The 12,330-nt window shown below is 53.0% G+C and overlaps 2 protein-coding genes across 6 annotated transcripts in view; both read right to left on the bottom strand.

The window, feature by feature from the left end:
- The window catches only part of HCRT (hypocretin neuropeptide precursor), a 1,630-nt gene extending 516 nt beyond the window's left edge, over positions 1 to 1,114 (bottom strand). Inside the window, exons 1-2 of the mRNA XM_077779345.1 lie at positions 938 to 1,114; positions 18 to 100 (exon numbers count right to left, since the gene is read on the bottom strand). Of these exons, the coding sequence (XP_077635471.1) occupies positions 18 to 100; positions 938 to 958 (104 nt within the window). The 5' untranslated portion in view covers positions 959 to 1,114. The remainder of the gene's footprint in view (positions 1 to 17; positions 101 to 937) is intronic.
- Positions 1,115 to 2,775: 1,661 nt separating this feature from the next.
- GHDC (GH3 domain containing) lies at positions 2,776 to 7,023 on the bottom strand. Of its 5 annotated transcripts, none has more exons than XM_077779315.1 (10): positions 6,938 to 7,023; positions 6,672 to 6,745; positions 6,214 to 6,488; positions 5,784 to 5,905; positions 5,134 to 5,635; positions 4,560 to 4,752; positions 4,385 to 4,456; positions 4,178 to 4,311; positions 3,778 to 3,863; positions 2,776 to 3,517 (listed from the first exon to the last, which is right to left on the bottom strand). In XM_077779315.1, the coding sequence occupies exons 3-10, from the start codon at positions 6,473 to 6,475 to the stop codon at positions 3,299 to 3,301; spliced, it is 1,590 nt and encodes a 529-aa protein (XP_077635441.1). In that variant the 5' UTR covers positions 6,476 to 6,488; positions 6,672 to 6,745; positions 6,938 to 7,023; the 3' UTR covers positions 2,776 to 3,298. The 5 variants fall into 5 exon arrangements, with proteins under 5 accessions (XP_077635441.1, XP_077635442.1, XP_077635438.1 ...); XM_077779316.1 differs by having other exon boundaries at positions 6,971 to 6,991; XM_077779312.1 differs by having other exon boundaries at positions 6,672 to 7,023.
- Between the last annotated feature and the right edge of the window lie 5,307 nt (positions 7,024 to 12,330).

The following is a 12,330-nucleotide window of genomic DNA, read 5'->3' as shown; positions in this document are numbered from 1 at the left end:
GGCAGCAGGCGGGCAGGGGCTGCGCCGCCGCTCCTGGCGACAGCAGCGCGGGCGGTAGCAACAGCAGCAGCAGCAGCAGCGTCACGGCGGCCCAGGGAACCTAAGGAGACGCGAGACCAGGCGCTGGGGGTGGGGGGTCCTTCCCGCCGTGCCCACCTTCAGCCCCTTGGCCCAGGCCCCACCCAGTTGGCTCTGCGCCCCCTCCCTCCTGCGGTCCTAACACACTCTGTCCCCCAGTTTCCCGGCCCCTGTCTGCAAGGCTCTGTTGGAGGGCTCCTCTCTGGCTCCTTTACCTGCTCATCTCTCAAGCCCCAGCACACCATCTCCTCCAGGAAGCCCTTTGAGACTCCTGGGTAGAGTGACTCCCTCTTTTCTGAGGTACCCTTAGTCTCTTGTACCCCCGTTAGAGGGCTTACCACTCCACCTGAAAACCAGGGTGTGTGAGTCTGCACCAGAAGTTTGTTCACTCAGGGAAACAGATACTCAGGATAGTCCCAACATGGGCAAACCAAGGACTGGTGAGCAAGTCAAGGGCCGGCAGGATCCAAGCTGTCTTGTCTGCCTGCTCCCTTGCCAGGGAAACTGCATTCTGTGGCCTGTGCACCAGTTTCCTACCGTCTCATGGGGCACAACTTCCTCACTTGTAAAGGGGTTTAAGTAATTCCTGTAGTGCAGGCTGCCGGGAGGAGGACACGAGAGAGGAGGTGCAAACAGCACCTGATACATGAGCTCTCAAGAACCGAGCACAATCCTAAGCTAGTAGAGGCCGGTCCTCTGCTAAGGCCGCACCCAGTCCCCTGCCTCTGGGCCCCCATGGGAAAAGACGGAGAGTAGAGATGCCTCAGCCTTCTTTCCAGCCCCCTGAGCAAGCCTTCTTTCCAGCCTCTCATTGCCCCCTGGTATGATGAGTCACCCCTCCATCCCCAGATGTCTTTACCTTTGTAGACGGAGGATTCATGGTGCCTGGAGCTCAGAGTGGGGTAGCCAGGAAAGGTGTTGTCTGCAGTGGTCCAAATAGCCAGGAACTTTGAGGCCGTTGACTGACCACCGATCAAGGGCCTGGGGTTTATAGTGCTCTGAGGTGGTGCAGGACAGACGGGGGTATTTGCGTCTACTCTGGGGCCAGACAAAGGCAAGTCTAAGATTAGCCTCCCACAGAGCGGCCGTCTCCAGGTTGGGCCCAAAGAATGGCCGCCAAGGCTCTCAGAAGCGGGAGTTCGATCGCGGTGCCCCGGGGCCCCCCCTTGTCTGTCTGCCTGCTCCCTGGAGATGGGGCGGTCTCCGGGCACTAACGAGGCCACCTTGCACCCAGGAATCTGGGAACACAAAAGAGACCCTGGCTGGGGCGCTGGCCTGGGACAATGTATGTGTGTTGGGGGGGGAGGGGCAGCTGCTAATTAGGGCAGGAGAGAAGGCAGCTGTGAGACCCAGCTCCACCTGGTGTATGGGGTGGGGGGAGGGCAGCTAGGCAGCAGGCCTCTCCCTTCTGCCCCTTGTTGCTGCCCCTGGGCTCTTTCAGGCTCCACGGCCCTCTTCCTTCACGAAAAAGGCTTCTTAGTCACCTCTCCCTTCTCCCCAGTTCTCCCCTTCCCTCTGTCCCTTCCACCAACCTCCAAGGTGGGAAATCTTGGAAACGGAACCTGGGGAGGGGGAGGAAAGAGCCAAACCTGGTGCTGTCCTTGGACCTGCCCCGTGTCCCTCCTGGTCAGGTGGCCTGGAGTAGGGGATGGAGTCCCAATACCGCCATCAGGAGAGAGTGAGTGACCCCGAGGGAAGGACCGTGCCATCTGCAAGCCAGGGTCTCTTTTACTCAGGCCATGTCTGTTATGCACCTGCTCTCTGCCAGGCTCTGCACGGGCGCTCAAGGGACGTGTACATTGGACATGGCCCAGTTTTCCAGAGGCTCCAAAGTCCAACCCAGCATAATGATAGCTTAGTGGGGGAAAGGACCCCCCAAAGGCCTTGCATGCCAAGTGGATTTCCATCAGCTAAGATTGGGGAGGAGGCATTCCACAGGAGGCACAGCTTGAGCAGAGACCTGAAGGTAACAGTGCTTAGCTCATGCAGGATAGTAGGCTGTGGTCATCATAGCTGAGACTTCCTTCTCAGGGGACAGGGGCCTGGACAGGTAAGTGAGGGCCAGGGTGGGTCAGAGGGTCTTACATGCTAAGCTGATTGGTCTTAATCCTTTGGGCACTGGGGAGCCACGGGAGGGTTTAGCAGGAAGAAGTTGTGGGTTGATGGGGAGCTGGGTGGCCTGGGTGTGGGTCATGGAATCCAACAGTGATTCAGAGGCAGAACTGGTGACTCAGCGACTGCTCAGGAACAGGTACCATGTTACTTAGGAGGAGCTGTGGGGCCGTGAGCAAGCCTCACAGCCTCAGTTTCCCCACTGCTAAGATGGACAGTTAACCCAAATGGTCTCTGAGATTGCTTCCTGTAGTGATACTTCCTGACTTGCAGTTACAGCCCCTGCCCACGGAGATGATTTGTGGGTGTTGGGCCAGACAGGGACCTGTGCTGAGCCAGCCAAGTTGGGGAGCAGTCCTTCCCCATTTAGGGTAAGCTTGGCGGGGAGAAAGAGGAGGAGGGAGCTCTGGGTCTTCTGGGTTGACCTAGGCCACGGTAGGGGTCCCGGAGACTACCCCAACCTGGAGTGGAGCGTCGGGGGAAAGCCCTGGCGTCCAGAGCTGAAGGTGGGGAGAGCCACGCTTCAGCAGGAGCTGGGCGAGTGACACAACCACAGTTTCTCCATAACAGACCCTGAGACCAGAATCTGGGTGCAAGAGGTTTATTTGGGAGGTAATCCTACAAAGTACACGAAAACATGGGGATGAGAAGGATGGAAGGAAAACCAGTAAGAATTGTGTTAATGAGACGGTTACCACTATGGGCAACTGGTGCAGAAGACACAGGGACAATGATGCTGAGGTCTCTTCCTCCGACTCCTGTTTCTTATTGACTGAGAGTCGCTCCTGGGAGCGTTAAGCATTAACACTTCCAGCCTGCGCAGTGCACTGGGCCTGGGGACCCAGGAGCCAGCGGCGCGGCTGGGAACCTAGCAGTGTCCTCCAGAGGGCGCCACGGGCTTCAGGGAGGGCACTGCTGGCGCCAGCTGACATCATCTCATCCAAACGGGCTGGCCAGGTTAGACCTCCCTAAGGCCTGGAGTTCCGATGGGCAACTGTCAGGTGACACAGAGTCGAAGATCTTGGCCAAGAGTTCCCATCCAGAGAGGCCACAGAACAACGTACCAAGTGGCCTATGAGGGGGGCGGGGGCGGGAGGCAGGCCTCAGCTCAGGACACCACCCTCCTCTGCAGACACTGGGCCAGGTGCCTGTGCCTAAGGACCCGGGGCATCTCAGGAGGAAAGGGGGATGAGCGGCAGGCCGCAAGGGCCGCCCGGAGTTCTCTGAAGGCCCCTTGCGCCACCAGGTGGACTCTGGCAGGGCCCACGCTGCCCCAGAACCGCAAGGACTTGTAGCGGGGGGAGACCTCCTGAAGGCAGTGGTCAAGCTGGAAACAGAACGCTGAGTGAGGCCGGCGTGTGTGGCTGTGTGGCATGTGGGTGAGGGATGCCTGATGGTGCCCGGGGTGTGTGCGGTAGGTGTTTCGTGTGTCCACATGTGTCTGTGGCATTCATCTCTCCCTTCTCAGAGCCTCAGGAGGCTCTCCTCCCCGCTCCCTCCTCCCCATCAATCCGCTGTGCCCAGGGCACCTGGGGTCATGCAGGGTGAAGGGGACATGCAGTCCCATCCTGTCCCTGTCTTGTTTACCTTGTCTCGATTTTCCTCTGACAGGTTTCTCAGGCCCCTCAGCGCCACAAACACCTCGTAGTGGGGAGCCGAGCCCTCGGAGGAATCTGCAGACAACCCCCCATGGCTCACACTGTTTTGTGAACAGGGCAGATCCCAAGGCCAGTGCCGCTGCCCCTACCTCTTCCACCTTACTCTGAGGTTCATGGGACACACCTTACTCTGAGGAATTCCTTGGTAGAGAGGGGAGAAAATGGAGAGGAACCCAAACCTAATCGTAAATATGAAGCAAGTCAGGAAAGGAAAGGGGGAGAGACTGCAGCAGGATGGATGGGAGTTAGATCCGAGGTAGGACTTATGTTAGGAGCAACCAAAGAGNTCAACTGAAGTATGGGGGGCAGGAGCTGATGGAGAAGCTTACCCAGAATGCTGCTCTCCACGCAGCTGTGGTCTAACAGTTTGGCCCCTGGCCACTGCCTGACAGCCCGGCCCAGGGCCTCAGAGAACATGTCCTCTCGAATGTCTTCTCCTCTCACGCTCAGGGCCTGGCCCAGCCTGGGGAGGAAGAAGGAGACAGAGGAGCCTAGGGCACAAGGACGGCCCCTCGGGTCCCCAGGGAGTCACCTACCTGCGGACGAACCTGACGACCGGACACTGATTGTAGGCACCAACCACCTGTACCACATCACCCAGGCAGCACCTGACAGGTGTGGGGGGGGGAGGGGGCGAGGTCAGCCCCAGGGGCCCATTCGCTCATATCCCTGGCCTTCCATAGGGTCCCAGGGGGCTGGGCAGGTGATCACCTGGTAAGGCTAGTGTTGTCGGTCAGCACCAGCTCGTACTCCTCGCCCTTCTGGGCCTCAGCCAGCAGGACAGGAGAGGCAGCCTCTTCCTGGGCTCCTTCCTTGACTGGGAGCAACTCAATCAAAGGAGCTCCAGGTGGCAGAAGGTAGAGCCCGCCCGGCTGCTCTGGCCACAGGTTCAAGCCCACCACCCCTGAGGNGTGCCTTTGCTCTTTCCCAGGCAGGAGCCGCCCCCCCCGGCCCCCAGGCCCCAGTTCTCTGAGCAGCTGTCCCCACTCCTGCCCTCCCACCCCCTTTCCTGGCTCCCCCTGGGCTCAGTGTGCTGCCTCTACAGCCCTAGCTGGGAGAAGGTGGTGGCAGACCTTGGGCTAAATGCTGGTGTCGTGTGAGTTTGTGCAAATCTCTTAAACTCTCTGAGCCTCAGTTTCTGCACTGAGTATATATACACACTGAGTGTATAACAGAGGTGTCAGTTTTAGGGGGATCAAATGATTATGTAGGGCTCACTATTTGGCAGCTAGCTGTGTGACCTCTGCACCCCTGCCCCAGCTCACTAGCCTTGAGTCCCGCTGACCTCCAGAAGCAGCGTAAGCCGGGGAGAAGAAGGCTAGCCCTTGGCACCACAATGCCCCCAGGGCAGCCACAGCCTCAGCCTGGCCTCCTGCGTCCAGAGTCACCACCACCTGTAGCTTCGGCCAGAGCCGGAGGGCCAGTCCTCGGGGCCCCTGTTCTAGGGCCTCCCGCAGCTCGGCTGCCCGTCTGGGGAGAGGCGGCCCTGGGTTCCCGGCAGCTATTGCCTCAGCGAGCTCTTCGCCATCGGCCTCCAGGCCCGAAAAGACATCTAGGAGTTCGGCTGCCGTCCCAGCTTCGAGTGCCCGCAGCCCTGGAGACCTCAATGCCTTTAGCAGCAGGGCCCTAGGGTGCTTGGCTCCGGGGGCGCTAACCTGGCCCAGGGCAGGCCAAGGCCAGGGGAGAGGGTGGGGCCAGGGGGACATAGGGGTCACACAGGCGGTCCCCCCAGGAGCCAGCACGTCTGGATAGGCCTTGTTTAGGGCTGCCAGACCCAGCAAGGTGGCCTGGAGGGAGACAAGAGAGGGTGTTGGCCCTGGGCCTGAGCCAGTCCCTGAGCCCCCAGTTTGGGGGTTCTTTGCCCACCCTGATGGGAGGGTTTGGCTGCAAGTAGGGGGTCTCTGGTGGGGCTGGGCTCCAGCCTTGTCAGTTTACCTGCAGAGAGGCCTCCCCGTAGTACTGGGGTGAAGTAGAAGGCAGGAGCTGCCCCTCATTTTCTTCTTCCTGGGCCTGGCTGGCCTTGGTCAGAGGGAGATGGTTCCGGAAGGTGCTTATATCTGTAGCCCCAAAGAGATCATAAGCTTGTCCTGAAGCCACAGTTCCCCAAGAGTTTCAGGCAAGATTGGTGAGACCCTTAATAAGGAAGCTGCCATAGGCTTAGGGCAAGGCGGGGGGTGGGGGTGGGGTTACGGGGACCCAGGAATGAAAAGTCATCTTGAACAATCCTGAGCCTGGGTAGGGTCTCAGGGTTGGGCCCCTCTGTGCTGGCAGTAGGTGAGAAGGGCATCCTCGGGTTCTGGAATCTGCCTATCCTGTCGGGTTTCTGTCTGTTTGGGGCCACCTCCCCAGACCCTCGGAAACACACCTGTGGTCTCCCTGAGGGGACTGTGGGGCCCCCGGGCTCCCTGCAGACACCACCTCAGGGCCTGCTGCTGGCTCTGGCCTGCATGCAGTGTGCTCTGTTCCAGTCTCCGCCTCTGCCAGGCGGCCGCCCAGCGCAGGGTCGCAGCTGCCACACGGTGCTGGAGGCCCACAAGCCAGGACAGCCTGACATCCTGGGGCTGCCGCTGCCAGAGCACAGCCAGCGGTGGCAGCAACAGCAGCAAGAAAAGGAGCAGCAGCAGCATCTCCAAGCAACTCCTGGGAGGATGAAGGGACCCAAGTTCTGGTGCTGAGGGAGGGGAGGGTCACCCATCTCTCCTCCGCCTTAAGCCCACTCTACCACACAAGAAACCAAAGAAAAGGGAAGTCTGGGAAGAAGCCAGGACCCATCAGGCGGGTGATGCAGGGGAGACAACATCAAGGCTTTGGAGTCACACTGACCTGAGGCCGGACCCTGGCTCTGCCCGTAGGGCCCTGTGTAAGTCAGCTAGCTGCTCTGGGCTCCGTTCCCCTGTCTGTAAAATGGGAACAATAACAGCTTCGCAGAAGATACAGACAGGATTTGACACAGTGCCTGGCACACAGCGGCTGCTCAGTGACATGTCCTGGCCACACCCGAGCGGCTCTGCTTCATCCCAGGGTCCATCCCGTCCCAGCTCCGGGCCCCTCCTAAGCCCCGGGGAAGTGGCTCCGTGTCCCACGTGCACCTGTCATAACCCATTCGCGCCCACTCTCGGTACCCACGGCCCCCTCCGCGGGTGCTTGGGTCTCTGTACACAGCCAGCCAGAAAGATGGAGCCGTGGCTTTAAAGGGAGGGGCCTGGATAGGGAAATCCGGTCAGAGGCAGGAGGGAGGAGCTGGGGTGGAGGGGGAGTGCTCTTAAAGGGGCAGCTTGCATAAAGGCCCAAGTCCAAGCTGGCAGGTGGGAGGAAGCTACCCCAGTGACTTGAAACTCCTGCATCTTCAAACTCCTGCAGGTGAAGGAAGAGAAAGCTGAGTGTGGAAAAGAGTGCTGGGAAGCAGCTCGAGTTGGGAGAAGGGCACGCCCCAGGAGAGCAGATTCAAGCTGGAGAACTGTTAAAAACAACCCCAAATTTTCTCCCAATCCAGAAACCCTGTCCACAAAGACCTACTAGCTCTCTCTCACAAAAATAGTAGAGAAAGAAACCTCCACCCCCCCGGCATAAGCAACCACAAATCTATTTGCTCTCCGTATAGATTTGTCTGTTCTGGACATTTCATATAAACGGAATCATAGAACACTTGGTCTTTTGCGTTGGCTCCTTTCACTTAGCATGTCTTCAAGGTTCTTCCATGTAGTACTGTGTAGTTCTTTCCTTTTTATTGCCAAATGCCATTTCATGGTATGGATATGCCACACCACATTTACTTATCTGTTCATCAGTTAATGGGCATTTAGGTAATTTCCGTTCTTTGGTATGTATAATGCCGTTATGGATATTTGTGTATAAGTTTTTTTGTGGATATATGTTTTTATTTTCTTGCATAAAAACGTGATGAATGCAAGGGATTTATTGCATTCCAATGAACAAAATGGCTGGGTTGCATAGTAGCTCTGTCTAACTGTGTAAGGAACTGCAAAACTGGTGCCCATAGAGGCTGCACCATTTTCCATCCCCACCAGCAGTGTATGATGGTTCCAAATTCTCTACATCCTTGCCAACACTTGTTATCATCTGACTTTTTGATTCTAGTTATCGTAGTGGGGTGTGAAGTGATTTGAGTCCGTTTTAATGTGCATGATCCCCAATGACCAGCGATCAAGCATCTTTTCATGTATCTATTGGCCATTTGTATACTAACGTGGAGAAATGTCTTTTCAGATCCTTTACCCCTTTTTACTGGGCCATTTGTCTTTTTGTTATTAAGCTGTAAGAGTTCTTTATCTATTTTAGATTCAAGTCCCCTGTCAGATAGATGATTTGCAAATGTACTCTTCCCTTCTGTGGGTTGTCTTTTCATTTTCTGGATAGCGTCCTTTGAAGCACAAAATTTTAAATTTTGATGAATTCTAATTGTCTAGTTGTTCTTCTGTTGCTTGTGCTTTTGGTGTCAAATCTAGGGATCCATCGTCAAATCCAAGGTCATGAAGATTTACTCCTAGATTTTCTTCTAATACTTTTATAAAATTAGCTCTTACATTTAGGTCTTTGATTTGTTTTCTATTGTGGTAAAATATGCATAAGATCTCCCATTTTAACCCTATCAGGTATTCACTTCAGTGACATTAAGTACATTCACACAGTTGTGTAATCATCACCACTATCTATTTCCAGAACTTTTTCATCTTCCTAAACTGAAACTCAACTCATTAAACACAAACTGCCTATTCCTCCTCCCCCCAGCCTCTGATGATCGTGATTCTATTTCCTGTCTTTATCAATTTGACTACTCCAGGACTACCTTGTCTTTTTGTGTCTGTCTTATTCATTCAGCATAATGTCTTCACGGGTCACCTATGTTGTAGCAAGTGTCAGAATTTCCTTCCTTTTTAAAACTGAATGATATTCCCTTGTTTGTATTGATCACATTTAGTTTATACATTCACCCACTGTTAGACATCTGTGTAGTTTTCACCTTTTGGCTATTGTGAATAATGCTGCTATGAACCTGAGTGTGCAAATATCTGTTTGGATCCCTGCTTTCAATTCTTTTGAGTACATACGCAGAAGTGGAAGTGCTGGATCACATGTTTAACTTTTCAAGGAATCTCCATGGTACTTTCACAGCAGCTGCACTATTTTACATGCCTACCTGCAATACACATCGGTCCCAATTTTTCCACATGCCCTACAACAGTTATTTTTTGTTTTGATAATAGCCAGTCTAACGGGTAAGAAGTGGTATTTCATTGTAGTCGTGATTTGTATTTATTTTTTTTTTAGAAAAAAAATTTTAAGTTTCTTCTTATTTATTTCGGGAGAGATAGAGAGAGCAAGTGGGGGAGGGGCAGAGAGACAGGGAGACATAGAATCTGAAGCAGGCTCCAGGCTCTGAGCTGTCAGCACAGAGCTCAACTCCGAGGCTCCAATTCACAAACGGGTGAGATCATGACCTGGGCTGAAATTAAGAGTCAGATGCTTAACTGACTAAGCCACCCAGGTCCTCCATGGTTTGCATTTCTAATGATTGAGCATTTCTATTTTTTTTAAATTTTTTTTTTTATGTTTTTATTTATTTCTAGGAGAGAGAGAGAGACAGTGTGAGCAGGGGAGGGTCAGAGAGAGAGGGAGTCACAGACTGAAACAGGCTCCAGGCTCTGAGCTGGCAGTCAGCACAGAGCCCGACGCGGGGCTCGAACCCACGAACCGCGAGATCATGACCTAAGCGAAAGTCAGACGCTTAACCGACTAAGCCACCCAGGCGCCCCTGATTGAGCATTTCTTATGTACTTATTGAACACCTGTATATCTTCAGAGAAATGTCTACTTACATCCTTTCCATTTAAAAATGGGACACTTGGGTGGCTCGGTCGGTTAAGCATCTGACTTTGGCTCAGGTCATGATCTTGCAGTTCATGAGTTCCAGCCCCACATTGGGCTCTGCACTGACAGCTCGGAGCCTGGAGCCTGCTTCTGATTCTCTGTCTCCATCTCTCTGCCCCTCCTTGGGTTGTGCTCTCTATTTCTCTCAAAATTAAATAAACACTAAAATTTTTTTAAAAATTGTTGACTTGTAGGAATTCTTTATATATTCTGGATATTAATCCCTTATCAGACATATAATTCGCAGATATTTTCTCCCAGTCTGTGGGTTGCCTATTCACTCTAACAGTGTCCTTTGGTGCACAAGAGTTTTTGTTCTGATGAGGTCCAATTTTTTGTTAAAAGTTTATTTATTATTTTGAGAGAGAGAGCATGAGTGGGGTTGGGGCAGAGAGAGAGGAGAGAATGAGAATCCCAAGCAGACTTCACACCAGTGTGGAGCCAGATGCAGGGCCCAAACCATGAACTATGAGATCACAACCTGAGCCAAAGTCGGACACTTAACCAACTGAGCCACTCAGGTACCCCGATGAGGCCGTTTATCTATCTTATGTTGCCTGTGGTGTCATGGCCAAGAAATCATTGCCAAATCCAATATCATGAAGCTTTCTATGATTTCTTCTAAGAGTTTTATAGTTTTATCTCTTACATTTAGGTCTTTGATCTATTTTAATTTTTGTATGTGATGTAACATAAAGCTCCAACTTTATTCTCTTTTTTTTAATGTTTTATTTATTTTTTGAGAGAAAGAGTACGTATACGTGTGTGTGCGGGAGAGGGACAGAGAAAGAGGAGATCAGAGGATACAAGGCAGGCTCCATGCTGACAGACTGACAGCAGCAGCCAAATGCGGGGCTTGAACTCCTGAACTGTGAGATCACAACCCGTGCTGAAGTCGGACACTCAACCAACAGAACCACCCAGGTGCCTCCCCAACTTTATTCTTTTTAAATTTTTTTTTATGTCTATTTTATTTTGAGAGACAGAGACAGAGAGCAAGCAGAGGAGGGTCAGAGAGAGGGGGAGATACAGAATCTGAAGCAGAATCCAGGCTCTGAACTGTCAGCACAGAGCCTGACACGGGGCTCGAACCCACGGACTGTGAGACCTGAGCTGAAGTTAAACGCTTAACCGACTGAGCCACCCAGCCGCCCCCAACTTTATTCTTTTGCATGTGGCCATCCAGTTGTCCCAGCACCACTTGATGGAAAGACTATTCTTTCCCCACTGCATGGTCTTGACACCCTTGTCAGAAGTCAGTTGACCAGACACATGGGTTTCCTTCTGGACTCTGCATTCTAGCCCACGGATCCATACGTCTATCCTTACGTCCATATCACACTATGTTATTGTTGCTTTGTATTAAGTTTTGCCTTACTGACATGTGACTTCAGCTTTATGCTTTTTCAGGTGGTTATTTAGGAGTGTATTGTTTAACTTCCATGTATTTGTGAATTTTCCAGGGCTTGTTATTGTTATTTGTTTAGTGACTGGCTGGATCACTTTAGTGAGTCCATCTATTTCCCACCCCCTGCCCCCACCTCCCTACAGCGCAAAGCCTCTGCTATTGCTCATTAAGGGGCTGCAGGCTTCAGTATGCCCCGTCACCCTAGCATGACAGCGATTTGTCTCTTTCCCTGACCTCACCCAGCTGTTAAGCTACATGGATTGTTGGCTAATCGCTATATATTTTCCAACAATGCTTTGGTTTGCTCCACAAACCAATCCAATCAAATTCAGGCTTCTTTGAAGGGATAGTTTTGCGGCCAGTGTTTGTCCTGACCCCGGCCCCTCCCAGCGGTCTTTCCCCACTTCTCCCTAGCACACTAGCTAGCCCAGTTCAATCTCCATCTCCAAGGAAGCTATCATTCTCCTGCCATTTGCCTTTCACAACCTCCCAGGTTTCTGAGAGCACCCTTAAGCTTGAACCTCCCTTGCATGTGAAGTCAGTTCTTCTGTGAGATTAGAAGTTTTCTGTTTCCCAGCCTGCCTCTCTGTCGCGCCCACCTCCCCTCATCCGGATCTCTGAGCCCTGATGGTTCTTAGGCTGCACACCCACACGTCTCCTTGGACATTCCAGTGTATCTGGATTTGTAACTCAACCTTCCTCCCAACTTGCTCCTCTCCCACTTCTCCCCCTCCCCATCTTACTGAAGAGCATCTCTATTAACTACCTCCCAAGCCAGAAACCTGGAATTACCCTAGACTCCAATCCTGCCCTCCAGCATGGGTCACTATGTCTGCATAGTAGGCCTCAGGGCCACCGCCATGGTGCCTTCATTTAGAACCTCCTCTCCTCTGACCTGCACTGTCAGCCTCCCCCGATCCCTGGCTCCCTCTTTTGCCTCCCTTCGATCCATCGTACATAGTGTCGCTATAGTATTTCCTAAAACAAGACTCTGGCCTTGCTTAAAGTCTGGTAAGGTTTCACTTACCATCACGCTCAGGTGAAGTTTAAACTCAGCCTGGCACACGAGGCTTCTTCACTGGTCACAGTTCTCAGTGTGGTCCTTGCCCCCACATCACCTGAGAACACATTGTTAGAAATGCAAATTCTGGGGTGCCTGCTCAGTACCTTAGCTGTCTGATTTCA

Source organism: Crocuta crocuta, unplaced genomic scaffold (genome assembly GCF_008692635.1).
Source record: "Crocuta crocuta isolate KB4526 unplaced genomic scaffold, BGI_CrCroc_1.0 scaffold68, whole genome shotgun sequence".
NCBI lineage: Eukaryota > Metazoa > Chordata > Mammalia > Carnivora > Hyaenidae > Crocuta > Crocuta crocuta.
The sequence above is the reverse complement of the archived record's forward strand: the minus strand, read 5'-3'. Positions and strand labels throughout refer to the sequence as shown.

Bases quoted from the DNA above. Each gene is read 5' to 3' on its own strand.
- GHDC (XM_077779312.1), bottom strand. From the start codon at position 6,832: ATGTCACTGAGCAGCCGCTGTGTGCCAGGCACTGTGTCAAATCCTGTC. The intron at 6,489-6,671 runs GTCAGTGTGACT...TCATCCTCCCAG, and splicing joins GAGCCAGGGTCCGGCCTCAG to GAGTTGCTTGGAGATGCTGC. The intron at 5,636-5,783 runs GTAAACTGACAA...GTCTCCCTCCAG, and splicing joins ACGGGGAGGCCTCTCTGCAG to GCCACCTTGCTGGGTCTGGC.